Source organism: Mus caroli, unplaced genomic scaffold (assembly GCF_978045245.1).
Source record: "Mus caroli unplaced genomic scaffold, Mus_caroli_1 scaffold_1, whole genome shotgun sequence".
Classification (NCBI taxonomy): domain Eukaryota; kingdom Metazoa; phylum Chordata; class Mammalia; order Rodentia; family Muridae; genus Mus; species Mus caroli.
The window spans coordinates 51,640,268-51,661,045 of record NW_028227256.1 but is presented as its reverse complement, the minus strand read 5'-3'; the positions used below and the strand labels follow the sequence as shown (position 1 = coordinate 51,661,045).

Genomic DNA, 20,778 nt, shown 5'->3' with positions numbered 1-20,778 from the left:
TATGTTCCAGGACTAATTTGTAAAATGGAATTTATCAGAAACTGGAACAGGCAGAAGGAAGCGGCAGAAGAAGCATAGCCTTGGAGTTTGGGAGAGGAAGTAAAGAAAGGGAGTAAAGAAAAAGTGAACATTTGAGTCCACACGTGTCATCTTTTGTATTTGAATCATTAAAAACAGAACAAGCTGAACTACATGTGGCTTTTCCCAGTCAGCTTTCAGATACTCTCCTACTGACTTAGGGTTCCCTCGTGGGTAACTGAGTTCACATAATGACGCCCCTGTCCTGACTTAGTGTGATCCCATAGCAACCTTATTGTCTTGAGATGGGGCACTGACTCCTGTGACTCTAGGATGCCACATGCCACAGAGCATGTCCTGTCTCCAGAGAGTCGCAGTGCCATTGTGGGAGGAAGCTTTGCGATGTGTGAGGATGAACCCAGAATGCATTGTGTATAGAAGAAAGGCTGAATGGGCTCCCAAGGAACATGATGGGCAAGACAGCTTATATATTCTGTTTAGTTCAAGAACGTGTTGGGTTCTACTCCACATGAAGTACTAGTATTTGTCACACAGTCATCATAATTCTTGCTAATTTCCTCTTATGGCTCAGGACTTGACCATACTTAACAAAAGGGATTCTTGTTTAATCAAGTGAAGTCTCAAAATAAAAATTTCAATGTCTTAAATCTGATGGGAATAATATACACAAAAAATTGGAGGGATATTAGGAATTAAGAAAAGTATTTCTTTTCCATAAAAGCAAAGCCTTGAACAAATAGAAGGATTGAGCACAATCGTCCCGGGTACACAGGCAGTATTGCCCTGGTCCAAAGTACTGAGGACAGTAGCAACCACAGGTCCCAGGATGAAGAGGCAGAAAAGGAAATGTAGCAGAGTTTCTACTTTCAGCTTGAATATTGAGTTCTAAATGTTAAAGACTTAAGAAGGAACATTGACTGCCTTTTGAATGTCCTTGGCTGTCAGGTTTTTATTTATTTATTTTTTTTTGAAAGAATGAGTACTTCCTACATCCATACCATGTAAGCACAGCGGCCTCCAAGTGGCAGCCATGAAACCGAGGACAGTTGGCTATGGCCCAGACTCATGTGTAGGCGAACAAAGCCAAGTCTGCAGGGATAGATCTGAGATGAGCACCATCGGCACCAGGCAGCCCAGCTCTGCACATATTTTATCAGCTGTGGTCATTCCTGCTTCTCTGTCCCTATACCAAAAGCCCAGACACTCCCATTGGGTAGAGCGTGGTGGTTGCTGCCTTCCACTCAGGACTGACTTTGCAATCTATATGCTAGTAATTGCCTGCGCCTGCCCTGGCTCGCAGCTGCACTATATACAGCCACCAACTGAGGAATCCTTAGTAGAGACTTCAAGCTCTTTTCCAAGCATGGGAAAGTGCCTGCTTCAATATTTATCAAGATATTTCCTAAACATGAAGTATTCATAGCTTTATATACATTTAATTAAATCATGATTACTTCAGTTTTATATTAAATCTAAGCGCTAATACTGAAGCAAAATTTAAAGAAACAGCACCACCTACGGACAAGTCAGTGTCAACTCTGAAGTCCCACCTCCACTGTCCATGAGTCTTGGACTATAGTCCCTGTCCCTCTAGAGTTATTGGGACTGTCTCCACTCAAGACCAGACTCTGGATTATGTGGCTTTTGAAATTTCTATGAGTGTGTCAAGGTCAGCACTGTAGACAAACTTTCTTCTCCCACTGGCTTTTCCTTTAAAAGGTGTCAGTCTTACTTCTACCCTTTTTCAATATTTGCTGATTCAGACTGTATTAATATTATATGTGTCCTAATATCTTCCCTCCCATATACCAGAGAAAAATTTTAACTTTATTGTTTGTTTCTTCAATTGGGACGTAGTTACCACTGTGATCGACTCTTTTGTTGGCAGAGACTTTGTGTAACTACAGTCCTTTTTTCAAAGGAATACTTACAAGATATAATAAAGCTAAAAAGCAAACAAACAAATGAAATAAACAACAAAACAACAGCAACCAGCACACCTCCACCCATAGTCTAAAGCATGGTTCTTAGCCACGGCTCTTAACGGTACAGTTGCACTGTGCAAGCTTGAGGTGATGATGGGGATGCTGAGATTCAGTAGGTATGAGTTAGTGCACAGAATTCATGTCACAAATTAGAGCCCTGGGGAGGGGTGGATCTCCTCTAAGAGATACTTATTTAACGATGATTTGCTTTCAATTGGGGACTTTAAAAACCACTTTAAAGCATAGATGTTTAGATTTTATCACAAGATGGAATACTCATATGTGTCACTTTACTATTTTAACCTGAACTTGAAAAAAGTTTTTCTACAGATATTTAGGAAATAACAGTAACAACCATTTAAAACAATTCCTGAGGGCCAGTAAGCTGGCTCAACAAGTGAAGAAAGGCTCCCGCCACTAAGCTTGTTGACCTGAGTTAGAACTTTGGATACCACACGATAGAAGATAAGAACTGGCTTGCTCAAGTTACACTCTGACTTCCATATGTACATGGTGACATATGCATCCACACACATATACATTACAAACATTAAGTAAAATGTAATAAAGTTAAAAAGCAACGCTTAAATGAAGATACAGGAACTTTTCATCATAAGTTTAAACCTATCAGAAGTTTAAAATGCCTTTAACAAGTTTTCTCCCCACACTGAGCATCACTAGGCAGCAGGACACTGCAGCATGTCTGCTCCTCACCTGCACGCTGCTGCTCACCTGCACACTGCTGCTCACCTGCACGCCGCTCACCTGCACTCCGCTCACCTGCATTCTGCTCACCTGCATTCTGTTCACCTGCATGCCTCTCACCTGCATGCCACTCACCTGCATGCTGCTCACCTGCATTCTGTTCACCTGCATGCCTCTCACCTGCATGCCGCTCACCTGCATGCTGCTCACCTGCACTCCGTTCACCTGCAAGCTGCCGCTCACCTGCATTCTGCTCACCTGCATTCTGCTCACCTGCATTCTGTTCACCTGCATTCTGCTCACCTGCATTCTGCTCACCTGCATTCTGTTCACCTGCATTCTGTTCACCTGCATGCTGCTCACCTGCACTCCGTTCACCTGCAAGCTGCCGCTCACCTGCATTCTGCTCACCTGAGCGCCTCTCACCTGCATTCTGTACACCTACTTGCTGCTGCTTACCTGCACTCTGCTGCTCACCTGCATTCTGCTCACCTGCATGCCGCTCACCTGCACGCTGCTGTCCTCCCACCATACCTCCGGGGTTTCATACTGCATATTGACTCCCAGAAAATGAGCTACTTTGAAGCGCCATGGCACAGTTTCTACTGAATATGAACAGCTCCACACAATCCTAAGCTCAGGAATGCCATATAGAGGAGCTGTTATAGTTGAGGGAATGTCTGTACACCTGCTCCTCTGGACATTCTTTTGTTCCAGAATCAGACAGGTTCTTTCAGATGCACTTTCATCTCTTAATTAACTGTGGGAGTCTGGTCTAGCGGTCAGTAGGTAAGTTCTGTACATTGTCTATGTTTTGTCTTAGTCTGTTTAAGGAAATTTCCCAATTTCTCTGTCATGAGTAAGACCTAAGTAAATTCAGCCCACATTTACTAACTACCAATAAAATGCAGGGAATGGTTAGGGTTTCCCCTTGAGAGTGGCATCAATTTAGCCAGCAGTAGGTCAAACAGGCCCATGCAAGTTCACAATTGCTTACCTTTCTAGACACTGAGACAAACACCTCAGGAAATGTCCTTTGTCAATTTGATAACAAGGGAGAAGAGAACATTCTGGATGATCACTTCTCTAAGATTTTTAAAGATGTGCTGATATATATATATATATATATATATATATATATATATGTATATATTAAAGAAGAGGCGGCTGGTGAGATAGTTCATTCAGCAGGTAAAGGTGAGCCTGTGGCCTGAGTTTGATCCCTGGAGCCCTCAGAGAACTGGAAGGGGAGAAAGGACTCTGCAAAGCTTTCTTCTGGCTTCCACATGTACACGATCCCTGTCCCCCTGCTTCCCACCATTGCACATGTGTGCACGCACACACACACACACACACACACAAATAGTAATAATCACATGTTAATGTTATGATGTTATACAGTAACTGAAGAAGTCTTGTATGTTGCATCTTTTATATAATATTTTTATTTTTTGAGAATTTCACACATGTATACAGTGTATTTTGATCAAATATCCCCACCATATATGCATGGATGTGGGATCATTCACTGGAGCAGGTTCAGCCTACTAGGGTCCACAGCCCTAAATTCAACAGACTGCTCTTCTATTAGCAGCCATCAGTGATCAATAACCCCACGGCCTGCTGCATACGTGTTGAATGCTACTGGGTGGATTTGTGGAATCAGCAGTAGCTGCTGTGAGCCCTGAGCGAATCAGCCCTCTCACGGATCTGGGAAACAGTTGTCCTGTTACCTCTTAGACTCTTATTATTTCAAATTTAATCTCTTCTTTGTTGAACAAAACTGAAATTGATGTTCTCAGGGCGTCGTGAGCGCTTTCACGGTGATGATTCAGCTCTATGATATGGCTCACAACTTCCTTTCTCCTTTCTCACTTTGCAGAGTAAGGATGGCAAAAGTCCTCTGCACATGACAGCAGTCCATGGACGGTTCACGCGGTCACAAACCCTCATCCAGAATGGTAAGAGGCTTGCCTTGGTGGTGCTTCAAGTTTTGAACAGTTTTTCAGACTGATTGGATTGGTTTTAAGCAGCTGCATAAAAATCGATGCTGTGTTTGGGCTTTAGTAAGCATGGGTTTCCATGAGGCTTTGCAGGCTGCTGGATGCTCACTGTAGCCATATCCTCAGTTTCCCCCACTAGTGGGGAGAAGATAGAATGATGTAGTCAATCCCCAGACAGGTGAAAACGCACGCTTGGCTCTTGGGAGAGATGGACAGGTTTGTTTTTTTTTAATTAGATATTTATTTACATTTCAAATGTTATCCCTATTCCTAGTTTCCCCTCTGAAAATGCCCTCCCCCTATGTCCTCCCCCGTCCACCTGCTCACCAACCCACCCACTTCTACTTCGTGGCCTTGGCATTCTCCTACACTGGTGCATAGAACCTTCACAGGACCAAGAGCTTCTCCTCCAATTGATGACCGACTAGGCCATCCTCTGCTACATATGCAGCTAGAGCCTCTAGTCCCTCCATGTGTTTTCTTTGATTGGTGGTTTACTCCCAGGGAGCTCTGGGGGTACTGGTTAGTTCATATTGTTGTTCCTCTATGGGGCTGTAAACCCCTTAAGCTCTTTGGGTACTTTCTCTAGCTCCTTTATTGGGGATCTGTGCTCTGTCCAATGGATGGCTGTGAGCATCCACTTCTGTATTTGTGAGGCACTGGCAGAGCCTCTCTGGAGACAGCTATATCAGGCTTCTGTCAGCAAGCTCTTGTTGGCATCCACAATAGTGTCTGGGTTTGGTGATTGTATATGGACAGGTTTTAGATTCTGAGGTGTTTCACTTTTAATGATGCTAAGCATTCATTGCTTGCATTTTCAATCAGCTGACCTGGGTTATTTTAGATTGTTGACCCAGTAATGTTCTCCAAGTTTGAGTTCATTAAACTACTCAGACAAAAGTATAAAAAAGTAGGGTGGGTGACTCAAGGTTTAAGCAGGTAAGTCTGTGATGAAATCCCAGGCAAGAGAGAGAGAGAGAGAGAGAGAGAGAGAGAGAGAGAGAGAGAGAGAGAGAGAGAGAGAGAGAAGCCATGAAACAGTAATTTTCCAGGCTCTCAACCCAAGTGTTCTTGAACATCACCAGGCTATCTTGGAGACCAAAGTCCCTGTAGTCTCATTCCATGTCATAGCTTATGTCACCCCGAGGGCCATGGTTGACATCTGTGAATGGGTTAACTCTGACAGCACAGCTTATATGATCTGAGCAAGCTGAAGAGACAACTTGAAAGCAAACCCAGCAAAACACAGATTTGCATCATGCATTTAAGAGGACATTCCTAGTCAATTTGGTAATGCCTAAACTGTGTTTAGCAGACTCAAACTTTAAATTCTAATGTGAGTGACTCTTCTTGAATTTCTCTGTTTTGGAAACATAAGAATTTTGGGTAACAGGGAAAGCTAGTGGCACTGAGTTTAACTTAGGCACCAAAAACAAACAAACAAACAAACAACATGTGCATCTATATAGAGAAGCAGGCACCGACGATGCTCCTCTGGAAGCAAAAAAGCCACAGTAGTGCAGAATACATTACAACCATGTTTGCCAAGACCATAAGAGGGTGTCAGATTTCTTGGGATTGGAGTGACAGGCTGTTGTGTGCAGACATAGAGATTGCTAGGAAATAAACTCTGTCTTCTGCAAGAACAGTGGTGTTCTTAGCTACTGAGCCAGGTCTTTAGCCCCAAGAACACTTTAAAAAACAAATATATGGACTGCCTTTTTAACTAGTGTATCCATCTGCCAGACCACACCTGCATCTCCTCCAGTTCAGAGTTTGGCCCAGCCTCCCTCTCCCATCCTAATGTGCTTATATCACTCTTGGGGGCTGCCTTGACTTCTCCATCAGTCAGACTTGGAGTTTGCTGTACTTTAAGGTTAGAACAAGAGCTGAGAGTCTTAAAGTTTATCCCACCATTGATTGGCTGGTCTCTGGGCTAGGATCCTCAGGCCTGAACTGATGACATACGGTGGCTGTAATACAGAGGTTGGCACATGTAATGATAAAGCTAATGTTGGTTAAATGTTCATGCTGTGCCAGGCTCTTTGCCATATATCCCATCTATTTCCTCCTCACAATCCCAGGAGGAAGGGGGTGCTATCATCAACTTCACAGTGAGGCAGTCAGAGGTGGTGGGTTTTCTGAGCAGCATGTGGGGTCAGGAGTTGGAACACAGTCCAGCATTAGAGAGCCGCTCCTCCGCCACTATCTGTATGCATATATATCCCCCCGGAAGGACAGTGATAGTTGAAGATTTTCTCTTAAACTTGAATTTGATCCAGTGTAAGAGTTGCCTGCATTTGAGAGAGTTGCCCCCGTAGATGGACAACCTTGTGGGTTTTTTCTTTCAGCTTTTATTACATCCATGAGAACTGTCAGTTCTTCCATTTGACCTTTCTGGGCATTTGAAAAATGTTCCTAGGGAGCAGAGGAAGTTCTTTTCTTTCTTCCTGTTTATTTTGTTCCTTCTGAAAAAAAAAAATCCTGCTCTGGCTAAGACCCTGCTTTCCCAGAGGCTCATTCCCAGGCCTGGTGTCCATCTCCAGAGTTTGTCATCACTCACATAAACTGCTCTGTGTCAGACCTGAGAGGCTCTATCACGAGGGGACACAGTTATCTGCACACTGGGGAATGTCCTTTGCATGTTTGTTTGTTCTTAGATTGCTTAGATGTTCTGCCTCTGTAGAGAAGTCTCCTCTTTCTGATCCCAGCCAGCGTTATTACGTCTGCATGAAAACCTGACTCCTCCAGCATCACTCAACTTTGGGAAGGCAATCACTCACACAAACAAGTACAAAAGCCATGACTTTTCCTTTGCTACTTAAAAAACAAAATGTACTTGGGCTCAAATCACATTGTTTCTTGTTGCAGGCCACTCTGTCACAGCAAGAGAGGGATGGGAACTCTTAAAGAGGACACTGTATGGAATCAGAGGCATTTGGTCCAGCTATTGGCATGAGGCAGCTGCCTCAGAGGCTGTCCAGGGAGTTACACGGTTCATAAATGAGGTTGCCTTAGACTCTTCTGGTACAGGCTCTCTTTATTTTTAACGCTTCTGGAAGTACTAGCCTATGATGACTCAATATGAGATTTTTGACCTTTTGGCTCACAGTCCTTCTGAAGCAACTTAAGATGACCATTCTTGCTTGTGCAATGAAAAGCTAATTTCAAATGAATGCGGATAGTCCCTTTTGAACACGCTGTGCACACCTTTAATGTGGTGAAAGCTTATTTTACTCACTGATTATTAATGATCAGTTTGCTGTGTTTAACTTGTAACCTTCAGACGAAGGATAAAAAGACATTTAATGTATAATTTAATGTATACTCCGAGAAAGGCTTAAAGATTTTCAAGTGGAAATAGAAATGTCTGTTGAGTGCTGATAAACTAAAAGCTCAGCCATCCAGAGGATTTATTTTAATAGAAACACATTTTCAGATACAAATGCAAAATCTCTCTTACTTTTCTATTGTTATGATGCTCCCCTGAAATATATTTGAAATGACAGCAAAAGCATATACATATGCTAACTATCCTTTAAACAGATTTATAAAATGACAGCATCAATGGAAATCTTTCAGACTTGGGCGACAGTGGTTTCCTTCCCTGTTGATACTTGCACCATCTTCTTTCTCTTCTCAATTTTTGGCATATTTGAGAGTGGTAAACCTAGATGCGAGCTGGTCTTGAGAAACCGTTGGTGGCTCTTGGCTTGGAAGCGTGTGGGGCTGTGTAGTGGTGTCCAGAACTAAGGCTTCTCTAAAGTCTGAGCATCTCCTTCCTCATCTCCCTAGCTCGGGTTCATGGCTGAGCTTTTTGGAGAGATCACAGCTCAGGTCCTTAGATAGATATCTACACCCAGAACTGTGCTGGGTAACAACAGGAGCCAAATGGCTGCCCTAAATACTATCAGGTCATAAAATGATTTAAATGGAAGCCTCTAAAATCAGGCCACAGTCAGATCGCTCTCTAGTCCCTAGATGATCACAATAATTAAATTAACTCTATCATTTTTGTTATTACAAAATAATTACATTTACTGCAAACCAAAATGAAATCATTGAAAGATCACCCTAATCAGAATTTATATTGGCAATTTGGTAAAAGTTTTCAAAGTATATATACATACTATAGAGAGATACATAATTATTATGCTTACAAGAATGATCATAGTGTGTTTGTTTGAATAATTCATTCTAAAAATGAATGCCACAGCAGAGAGACACAGATTTGAGTTAGAGAGCAGTGTTAGACTCAGGCAGCCTTTGATAGTTCTCTGCCATGGTCAAAGGCAAGAGGAGTTACCTTCTGTAAGCAGTGTTAAGTTGTCAGCCACATATGCACAAACCTGTCAGCAGCAAATTGATTCTTCGAGTAAAGACTTAGACACACAAGTCTCTTAGACGGGGGAAGTCGGATCTTTCTGTGATAAGCACAGTTTTTGTTGCTTTTGCCTCTTCCATAAAGAGCCACACACTTTTTAGTATTTTATTTTATTGCAAAGATTATCAACTGTCATATTTTAAAAATATACTTATCCAGTAAAAAAAAAATTACTTCCTGAAAAAACAACCTTGGTGAGATGAACCGAAGTAGGAATGAAGAGATGTGCAGATGTTGGGGGGCGGGGGTAATATTTTTATCACAAGACACTGGAGCCTGGCCAGGAAGACTCTGAGGTAATGCTTGAGAACACTTCACAGGGAGGTAAACCGGCACCGCCTTTCTCAGAAGCTGTTTGTCTCCTGCTTATCCAGAGCCTTTAGAAGGTGCAGACCTTGGATCCAGCAGTTCTGTGGCTAACAGTGCTGCTGGAGGAAGCGAGCTGCAGGGTGAAGAGTCTTCAGAAAGACCTTTATCCTTCTGAAACCTGGAAAGAGCCTCTAATGTCTAGTGACTGGGGACTTGTTAAGTAAATGCTCCAAATTATAGATATTATATTGCTGTTCATAGTTATATTAGTGAAAAAACAACACATAGAAATATTTTAATGCAGCATTAAGGGAGAATGCAAGACACAAATATTTCTGCACTATATGAGTTCAACCATGGAAAATTCAACATATAATCCACACATGCTGTCTTAGTTAGGGTTTTACTGCTGTGAACAGACACCATGACCAAGGTAAGTCTTATAAAAAACAACATTTAATTGGGGCTGGCTTACGGGTTCAGAGGTTCAGTCCATTATCAGCAAGGTGGGAGCATGGCAGTATCCAGGCAGGCATGGTGCAGGAGGAGCCGAGAGTTCTATGTCTTCATCCAAAGGCTGCTAGTGGAAGACTGACTTCCAGGCAACTAGGGTGAGGATCTTATACCCACACCCACAGTGACACACCCATTCCAACCAGGTCACACCTATTGCAACAAGGCCACACCTTCAGATGGTGCCACTCCCTGGTCCAAGGATATACAAACCATCACATTCCACTCCCTGGTCCTCATAGACTTGTTCAAAAACATGAGTCTATGGGGGCCACACTTAAACATAGCATAATGCAAAATGCATTTAGTCCAACTTTCAAAGTTTTCATAGTCTATAGCAGTCACAACAATGTTAAAAGTCCAAAGTTCAAGGTCTCTTCTAAGATTCATCCAACTTAATTAACTGTAATCTCCAAAGCAAGGCAGGAAACCAGCTGGGCAAACTCCAAACTCTGCATCTCCATGGCTGGTGTCAAAGCGGTCTTCAGATCTCCACTCCTTTTTCATCTTTGTTGACTGCAACAAACTGCTTTCTCCTGGGCTGGTTCCACTCCCTGTTAGTGGCTTTCCTCAGCATGTGTCCCATGGCTCTGGCATCTTTAACATCTTTGAGTCTCCAAGGAAATTTCAATGTTACAGCTTCTTTTTTCAGTGTCTGGGATTCCACTTGATCTTTTGGACTCCTCCTAAGGGCTGGCATCACTTTTCCAGCTCTGCCCTCTGTAGCACTTTAAGTTCAGGTTGATCCACTCCACTACAGCTGCAGTTCTTGGTGATCACTCCATGATACTGACATCTCCAATACACTGGGGTGTTCCACTCCAACTAGGCTTCACCAATAGCCTCTCATAGACTCTCTTCAGGGTGCCAAGCCTCAAATCCTTTGCATGACCCCTTTAGTCCTGGGCCATCAACTACAGCTGAGGCTTCACCTTCTCCAATGACCTTCCTTGGACTCTCACAGTGCTAAGCCTCAGCTTCTCTCCATTATCCCTTCATTCCTTCACGAGCAGCACCACCTGAGTGACTCTTACACATTACCAAGTCCAGCTGCAGCATGAGGCACAACCTTGGGTATGTCTGGAACACAGCTTCTTTGTGCTCCCAGAAAACAATTTCCAGAAGATTTCACCTCAGTGATGCTTGTCTCTTCTTAATCACTGCTAATTCCTTAGCTCCAGCTAACCAGCATCAATTTTCCCAGTAGTTCCTTCCATTCTTAACTCTAGAGCCAGAGCCACATGGCTGAAGCTGCCGAGTTCTGCTGCTTACAGGAACTAGAACATGATTGCCTTGTACTATTACATTATCACTAGCTTTATGTTTTCTAAATCTTTCACTGCCTAAGCTTGGCTATCCTGGTTCTTGCTCTGTAGATTGACCTTGAATGCAGAGATCAGCATGCCTGTCTCCTGAGATTAAAGGTGTGTACCACCATGCCTGGATTTAATTTAGCTGGGTAGGATCTTCCCCCAAGGTCCCACTCCCTTAATCTGTTATCTCCTAGAACACAGGAATTTGTTCCATTTCACTTCCTGGTACCCCTTTAATACTCAAACCATATATTTTATATTTTTCCTTTCTAAGCTTACTATGCTTATTCAAACTTCTCTTCATAAGACTTAACCAGAGAACAAAGTCTCTGCTGGGCTTTTTTGAAACTTCTTTTGTCAATGCAATTAATCCAAGTCTCTTCACCTTAGTCTCAGGCAAACTTTTCAGACAAGGGCAAAAAATAGCCACGTTCTTCACCAAAATACCACAAAACCAGTCTTTATGCCACATTCTGAAATTCTTCTCCTTTGAAATCACTTGGGCAAGGTCAACACAGTTCAAATTACTCCCAGCAACTAAGTCTTACATATTCCTACTTGGATGACCCATTAAGCCACATTTAAAGCATTCCATTGCTTTCCAAATACAAACTCCCAAAATCCACATTCTGTCAAATAAAAGCATGGTCAGGCCTATCACAGCAATACCCCACTCCTGGTACCAACTTCTGTCTTAGTTAGGGTTTTACTGCTGTGAACAGACACCATGACCAAGGTAAGTCTTATAAAAAACAACATTTAATTGGGGCTGGCTTACGGGTTCAGAGGTTCAGTCCATTATCAGCAAGGTGGGAGCATGGCAGTATCCAGGCAGGCATGGTGCAGGAGGAGCCGAGAGTTCTATGTCTTCATCCAAAGGCTGCTAGTGGAAGACTGACTTCCAGGCAACTAGGGTGAGGATCTTATACCCACACCCACAGTGACACACCCATTCCAACCAGGTCACACCTATTGCAACAAGGCCACACCTTCAGATGGTGCCACTCCCTGGTCCAAGGATATACAAACCATCACACATGCACACACATGAATATGCACATGCATAAATGCACACACACATGCACACAGTTATGTGCAGATGCACAGACATGAACATGCACACACTTACAAAAAATGAAAGAAAAGATTCCAGAACACCAGTACTGTCTTATAATCAGTACATTTATGAATAATTTCTTTTATCTTTTTTGTCTTTTCTTTGATTATTTTTATCAATAATCCATTGTTTAGAACAAAATATATCTTTATAACTTGATCAAAGTCATTCATTCATATATTTTCATTTCTTATTTTGGCAAATACAGTGTGCATGTGTCTAGGTGTGTGTACTAGATATACTAATATTAGTGTATCTTGTGAAAAATGAATATATTAATATATTGTTATAATTAATCATGAAAATAAGGTCAAAGGTGGTGGGACTTGGTTGACTGGTGATTTTTGGTTTTCATTTTTACAGTACTGGTGAGTGAGGTAACTATTTGGTCAAGCATAGTCCTTTACTGAGATATACTCTATACCTGTTATCTATGAACATGGTCCAATAGCTCAATAATGTACAGATTTCCATAATGATACAGAGATTTATTTCTGAATAGGATAACCAAAAGCTAATCTTAGAATGACTCTTCACTGCTCTAATATTGGATATTTGTATTTTTAAGTGCAGTTAATGAGTATGTTTGTTTATGTGAACATGAGCACCCATTGTGGTTCATCCTCCCTGCAGTCAGCCCTCTCTACTTGGTTTCACCCTTTCATCTCCTGTATCTGTCTTATGGTCTCAAAATTCTTATTCTCTCTCTCTCTCTCTCTCTCTCTCTCTCTCTCTCTCTCTCTCTCTCTCTCGTGAAATGAGGTCTTGCTATGTAGCTGAGACCAGGCTAAAACTCACTATTTAGCCCAGGATAGCCTTGAACTCACCATCCATCTGCCATAACTTCCCGAGTCCTAAGATTCTAGGCCTGAGCAACCATGTCTGTTAGGCTTTATTTTTTAAGTTGAGATCTAAGTCATATCCAATTCAGTAGATTTGAGTGTTTTCTCAAGGTTACACAACTACCATCACATGTAACTCTAGAACATTCTTATCATTCCTGGATTGAACCTCATTCTTATTAGCATTCATACTCCAGTCTCCCTGCCCAGACCCTGGCAACCACTAACCTACTTTCTGTCCTTATGAACTTTCGGGCCTTTGGGGAACTGTTGCGGCCTGCCCGCAGTCCACAACACGAACGGTTCAACTGAGAATGGCAGTTCGAGCTGAAAAGAGAGGAATCTAGACGGGGCGGAAGAAAGAACGGAGCTAAGACAAGATCCTGATCAAAGCTCAATTTTACTATTTCCAGACACTCAGTTATAAAGGAAGGGGGAGGGAACCCGATTTCCCGCCAAGTAACTCAGGGTCCAGTAGCAGGACGAACACGTGTGTGCCTCTTCCAAGCAGCAAAGGCAGGGTCCAGCAGTAGGCGTGGCAGGACGAATGAGCAGGTAGCTCCACCCTTGAGCAAGCAGGTTCCAGGCTGGGGGAAGGGAGGCCACAGGGAACATTTATTTAGTCAGACAACTTACATCCCAGACACTAAAATAAACTTCAAATGGGTCAGCCATGTCAAGTTAGCAGGTGCTTCCAGTGCAGTAAACAATGGGTTAATTTCCTCACTACCAGACTGTGCAGAAAGCCTTTCTACTTGAAACACAAATGCAATAGAGGAAAAATGTTTATTATCTTTTAACTGAATGAAAACACCATAAACAAAGGTGAAGACAAAGGAAGACTAGACAAGAATATCATGTATTACTGGTAAATGTATAGACCCCACCACCACCACTAAAAGTCTTTAGATCCTTTGAAAATAAACGAATAAAAGCCCACACCCAGACACACAAATTTAGAACAATGGACAAAAGCCATGAAAAATGCCTTCAGATAAGATAAACAAATGTCCCTTGAAACAGAAGATGATGCTCCACTTCCTTCATAATAAGATAAATGCAAATGAAATCCCACTGGGATGCTGGTTCTCAGCCATCAGATGGCAGGTATTCAAAAGCTTGAGTCTGTGGAGAAGAGGCAGACTCATTCAGTGCTGGTTAGCGTGCAAGTTACACAGCACCTACAGAGGGAGAGTTGGCAGAACCCAACAAGAACACACATCCATTTTCTTAACAAATGCAAATAGTATACATACACATGAGAGTCTTCACTTCAGTGTTCCTGGTAATAGCAAAATGTTGCTTACAACTCAATCCATAGGATATGAGTCTGCTAAGCTAGTTCATCCAGGCAGGAGGAACAACACAATTGCATAATATTAAGGCTGTCCTTAAGAAGTGACCACTCAACTAGAGTTCCAGTGTATAGTTAGCAAAGACACTGTCAGAGAAACGCAGGAAGCATATGCTAAAAACTAATGAAAATGGTTACCATAGGAAAACTGTGAGGATGAAATGGGGGAATAGGAAGGGGAGTGTGTGTGTGTGTGTGTGTGTGTGTGTGTGTGTGTGTGTGTATGTGTATACACACACAACCACAGACACAAGCACACAGGCATGCACACATCGCAAGCACAAGCACACTCATACACACTGACACAGGTCACCCATGAGTGTCCGTCCTTAGAAGCCATGTACCTTGAGTTTTTGAGGCAGGGTCTCTCACTTGGAGTTGGAGCTTGCTAATTAGTTGCTGGCCAGTGAGCCCTATCTCTGCCTCACAAGTGCTGGGATTGCAAGTGCATGCCACAGTGCCCGCTTTTTACACAGGCTCTGGGAACCAATTTAGGTCCTCACGCTTGCATAGCAACCACTATGCCATCTGAGATATCTCCTAAGCGTGAGGCTTTAAAAAATACATAATTTTGATTTGTGAAGCATAAATATTTTAATGCGAATAAAACACATTAAATTGAATCTAGTTAAAAATTTAAAGCAGAATCAAATGTACCAACTATATATCAAGGCACTAGTGCAGATACACAGTAGTCAGATAGCTTTTGCATGGAGTACTACCTGTATGAGGGAAATCGTTGTGGAAAAGTTTTGTTTAAAAATAGCATATTAAATTTATATTCACACAGCCTATAGGGTGTGTTGGCAGGTAACATCTTAAGTACTCAAATGGTTTTCTTTTTGTAAATGGAAGTAGAATATATAAAACAGAAACATCCCCATTGTAGCTATTTCTAAAGAATTAATAGTTTGGGACTGAAGAGATGACTCAGTGGTTAAAACCACTGTCTGCTCTTCCAGAGGACCAGGTTCAATTCCAAGCACCCCCACATGGCAGCTCACCACTATCTGTAACTCCAGTTCCAGGTGGTCCAATACCCTCACTTACACACATGCCGGTAAAATACCAATGCATGTAAAATTATACATAAGTGGATTTAAAAAGAATTCATAGTTCAGTACCATTAAGGGCACTTGCTGGTGCTGGGATTGCAAGTGTTACAGAGCCACCGTCAGTAGCTTCATCTTTCCACCCTGAAGCCCTGTGCCTGTTGCGTATAATACTGTATCACACCCCCAGGATCAGAATGACACAGCCAGCACGTAATGGGGAAGTGCCATGGAAAAACCCCATCTGTCCTAGAGTATCCTGGCCAGCATGTTTAGTGGGATTCTAAAGAGGAAACCATCAGGCAAGACGTAGATTTAGGATACCCTACAAAGCGTGGCTTCATTCATTTCTAAAGACATTAATGGTGTGAGGGATCTTAAATAAACAAAATGCAGAGTGAGGTATGAAAGAGATGCTGTCAGAGTCCCCAGAGTTGCACAAAATTACAGCAATGTTCATTTTCTTCAGTAGGAGAAGGACATACATTTGTGCTTGAGAATAGTTTGCTCTTAAGGGAAACGTATACAGGGGGATGCCACAATCTCTAATCTATTCTGAACCCTTCTTCTGATAACCAACTAGACCTGTTGTGTCCATACAGACAGAAAGGGAAGTATGAAATAAAAAGTTGGAGAAAACAATGCAAAATAAAACAGGAAAACGAAAATGTTATATGAAAGAAAGGGTTGCAGGTCACTACAGTGATATTTATAATAAATACTGGCATCTTTGGCATTTACTTCATGCCTTTTCTCATCCACATTTTAAGTTGGGTCACCGCACTACACAAATCTTTCCCTGGGTGCTCTGTCTTATTTGGCTTGTGTGAGGTAATTTCCATAAGTCTCTCTGGTTGTATTTTAAGGAATTTGATTGTATTGTTCAGTTAGAGCCAGAAAGTTTTAGGTTCTTGAGACAAAATAAAATTTTCTGCATTTCTAATAGACTTCTCTTTCTGCAGACATGGCACTGCTACAGTTTTGGAAAGTGAGACATCTCCGTAACTGTCATTTTTATACTATAGAGCAGGGATGCACACTGGGGTAGACAGGAAATCAATAGTTGGTGTTCCCAATGGTTGGCTGGCAGGATGTGGTACCCAAATCAACCTGAAGCCTTGCCTGATGCTGTATTAATAAACATCTCTTCTAGGAGGTGAGATCGACTGTGTGGACAAGGATGGCAACACACCTCTCCATGTGGCTGCGAGACATGGTCACGAGCTCCTGATTAACACCCTAATCACTAGCGGAGCCGACACAGCCAAGTAGGTCACTGGGAAAATGCAGTGGCCTAACTGCCACGTGTGGGAGTGAGCTCTGGCAAGGGAGGCTGTTGCACAGTGCAGGGCACCCATTTATCCAGGGTAAGGTGGACCTGTGCCATTATGCTAAGCACAGATTACATCTGAAATCAAGGAAGGCAGTTTAATGACAGAGCCCAGGAGGCACCAGCTGGTTTCAGCTGCATCGAAACCAGGTCTATTCTGCCAGAAACATTGGACTACTTTTATTAGTTTTGCTTTCTAGTATTTTTGTTTGTTTGTTTGTTTGTTTGTTTCAGCATCCACTGTCAAAGAGATAAAAAGATAACCAGGCAAATTCAAATTTATCCAGAGTTTTTGCTCAGTTTTAAAAACAGTTATAGCATACAGTCGAGTCCATCTGCCACATGGAGAAATGTGGCGGTGTGACTTTGTTTCGCACTTAATTCCACACAAATGGCAAAAGCGTATCTCTGGGTATGAGGCTGAGTTCTTAGGGAGATTCATGAGCAGTTACATGCCTGAATCTTCAAAGAGCTCATAGTTTTGTTGGTCTCAAGTCTCACTTATGACAAAGACCCACCAAAGACAGTAAATCAGAATTCTAAAGGAAAACAGGCCTTCTGTGGCAAAATGCTTGGTGTCTATGTTGTCAAAGTTGACAAGAAAGGGAAAACTCAATGGTGGTGGTAGAGGTTTTTGAAAAGGCTTCAAAGAGATGAGACTTGGGCAGATCTGGGGCTTAGGTTGAGTGGGGGTGTGGCTATGTGTGAGGAGTGTGCAAAGGGGCTGGAGGAGAATCGAGCAGAGCAGAGGATGGCAGTAGCCCACTGGAGGAGGAGAGCAGCAGAGATAGGTGGGCATACCTCTGTGGGGGCTGTGACTCCTCCATTGACCAAAGATACTCCTGGGAGCCACAGTCCACCCAGTGGCACTGTATGGAGCTTGGAAACCCAGGTTAGTCTGGGCTCCATTTCTACTTGCTTCACCTTGGAACTGTGTGATTTTGAGCCTGTTGCTCAATCTCTCTGTGCTTTGAAAAATAGAAGTAATAATGGTGCCTATCTATGGGTTTGTTAGTAAGATTAAATGACTTAATTACCAGGAAAGCTCTCTGGTAAGATCTGAATGAGTAGAAGCTATTTAAATACACCAGGAAAGTTTATTAAAATGATAATATTTTTGAAAAGCTCTCTGAACAGTACCTAATACACAGTAAGCTATCAATAAATGTTAATTATTATTTAATTACCTAATAATATGTAATAGAGACAAATTCAAGAGTACCTTAAATGCTTAAATGCAGAGGTTAGTCTTGAACAGAGAGGCTGTGGGTAACCGTAACTGAATTTTTAGGAGGGAAAACATATATTAGGAATTCTGTATTTGTCAAATGTGTGTAATATAACTGAACATCTTGCCAAAGAATAAATCAAAATTAAGATGGTTCATGGTAGCCCTGGTGTGTTCTTTATCGAATTCACCAAGGGTCAGATGTTTTGGAGTGAATTTTAAGGAGCACATAGCTTTGTAGTTCCAGTGGCTCACCTTCATTAATTGTTATGTTGAACTAGATTCCCCTGACCTCCTGGGTGCTGGCCTGGTGATGGTGGAGGTCACATAGGAGCAAATGGTTGTAGTCTTATGTTTGTTACTGTGGAGCTTGGCAGCTGGCTTTTCAAAGAGTTGGGGAATTTCATTCTTCAGCACTTCCAGAAGACCTGACAGTGCAGCAGAGGAAAATTGGATAGAAGGTTCAACAGAGTTGAGGGCTGGAAGCAAGTCATAAACAAAGACCTTTCATGGAAGGTAGCTCCCCTCTACAAGGACACAAGCATATTACCATAGTGAAGAAAGCCCTAGGGCTGGGTGACCTGACATGTGTGAAGGGGTTGGAAGAAATGAGGGAGGAATGGAGGAAGAAGAATCTAGAAGGATCTCATATGTCCTGCCAAGGAATTGGATTCTATCTGGAGGCATTCGGAAGCTGTTAAGGAATTATAAATGGGTGTAGGATGGGCTGTGTCTAACTGTCCCATTTGTGAGTAAGAAAGATCCTCTGATAGCCATCCAGACAGACTGGAAGCCATCCAGACTGCAAACACTTGGCAGCCTCTCCCAAGTATCCTGGGTAAAAAAGATGAGGCCGTAGGCTAAGGATGAGGCTGAGGACCTGCAGAGGAAGGGAGCGCTGGCTAACAGTGTTGGCTGTGTGTGTCTCTCAAGATAAAAGGGAATCTACTTTTAGCCAAGCCCTCCATCTCACTGATTATGCCCTTAGTTCTTTCTGCAGCCATCAATGCGGAATTACAGTTCCCGCAGTTACTTAGATAACCGACTGTGGCACTCCATTGTTGCATGCCTCTTGAAACCCACTGTGCCAGCTCTGGGGTTATATAGGCTCCTGCTCTCAAGAAACATATAATCTATTTGAGGACAGATTACATTAACAATGACTATCCTACAAGCTAAGTATGTAACTAGAGCAATTAACACTGCCACTGGGATATAAGAACACGCATCAGACATAGAATCCCATCTTGTAAGGCCAGGACTGGCTTCTGGGAAGAAGCTGGAGTCAATTAAGACTGAGATGAGCTTCTCTTAATTAGGTCATGGTGGTGAGAGAATTTCAGATCCTCAGTATAAACTTATTTTCATTATTATTAGTTGAATAATAAGCATTAGCCCAGCTACATCTTCTTGGATTTTTGACGTTACCATATCAGTGAACGTTTTAAAAACTGTAAAACATATGCACATAGACAAGAACATTCGTGTAAAGTGCTTTACTTAACAGCAGTATAGTAGCAAACGACCATGAGTGCTTACCTAGGCGAGGCACCACTCTAAAGGTTACATGTAACTATCACAGAATTTCCATAGAGTGCTCTGTGGTTAGCACCACCATTCAAGCTCACAGAGACAGTGAGGAGCAGAAACTGAGAGCCTGTCCTTGGCCATTTGGGTCTGGAGATCCAGTATACCAACATATGGTCCATCGCCAGTCTGATAACGTGTGCGGTAGTGCCTCAGGCTGTGTAATGACAAACCACCATCTCTGTGAGACTGTGGCAGCTGAGCTGCTGAGCCTTGAGGGTTCAGTGTGTATTGCAAGGAGGAAGGTGGGGCAGTGGGCTCAGTGCCCAGTACCGTGCCCCTTATTCTAACTCATTATGCCATCTTTTGTTTAGGCAAAGATTTCAGCGTCCTCATCCCTCCCTAGGCTGAGATACAGCTTATGTCTATGAGAGCTAACTTTTTGTCTTTACCATTGGCCTATGACAACTATAATCAAACTATGTTATACAAATACAGTTAATATGAAGTGCCAATGCCAGCTCAGAGGTTTGGCATAAACAGGATGAAAAAAACGTCATTCAGATGAACCCAAGTGTGCCTTAGTTCTAGTTCTTAGATTATTATTAAAAAGAAAAGATTCTTCTGGAAGACTTTTTAGATCCCAAAGGTATTTGCAGTGACCTTCAAGAGTGTGTTGACAAGTTTAAGAAATATTACAAGAAGCAGCAGGAAAGATGAAGTGTCAGACCGGGGGACCTGCATGTGCTTGGCTCTCAGGAGGAGTGTAAAGATGTTCACTGAGAATCTAGCATCTCTGTAGATTGGGCAATGGCCACTCAAGAAAAAACTTTGATAGCCATTTTAGAGTGTTTGGGCTACTCAAACCACTGATGGCATTTGTTGGCTACAAATACAGGAACCAGTCTTAGCATTATCAGCTATACACAAATGCCTGCAATAATGGTTGGAGTGACAGCCTTCCTTTTAAGTTTTGATCTTTAAAAAAAAAATTGAGAGCAAGTCAGGTTAAATAATTATAAAATGATTCCATTCTAAGTTAAGACATGTGTCTTTGTCTCATGTTTTGTGTGCTTT

The 20,778-nt window shown here is 42.3% G+C and overlaps 1 protein-coding gene across 4 annotated transcripts in view; it reads left to right on the top strand.

The window, feature by feature from the left end:
- Positions 1-20,778, top strand: part of Ankrd44 (ankyrin repeat domain 44) — a 301,804-nt gene that overhangs the window by 173,195 nt on the left and 107,831 nt on the right. For all 4 annotated transcript variants that reach the window (XM_021160936.3, XM_029478049.2, XM_029478052.2 and 1 more), the window contains exons 9-10: positions 4,612-4,690; positions 16,770-16,884. In XM_021160936.3, coding sequence (XP_021016595.1) covers positions 4,612-4,690; positions 16,770-16,884 — 194 coding nt within the window. The remainder of the gene's footprint in view (positions 1-4,611; positions 4,691-16,769; positions 16,885-20,778) is intronic.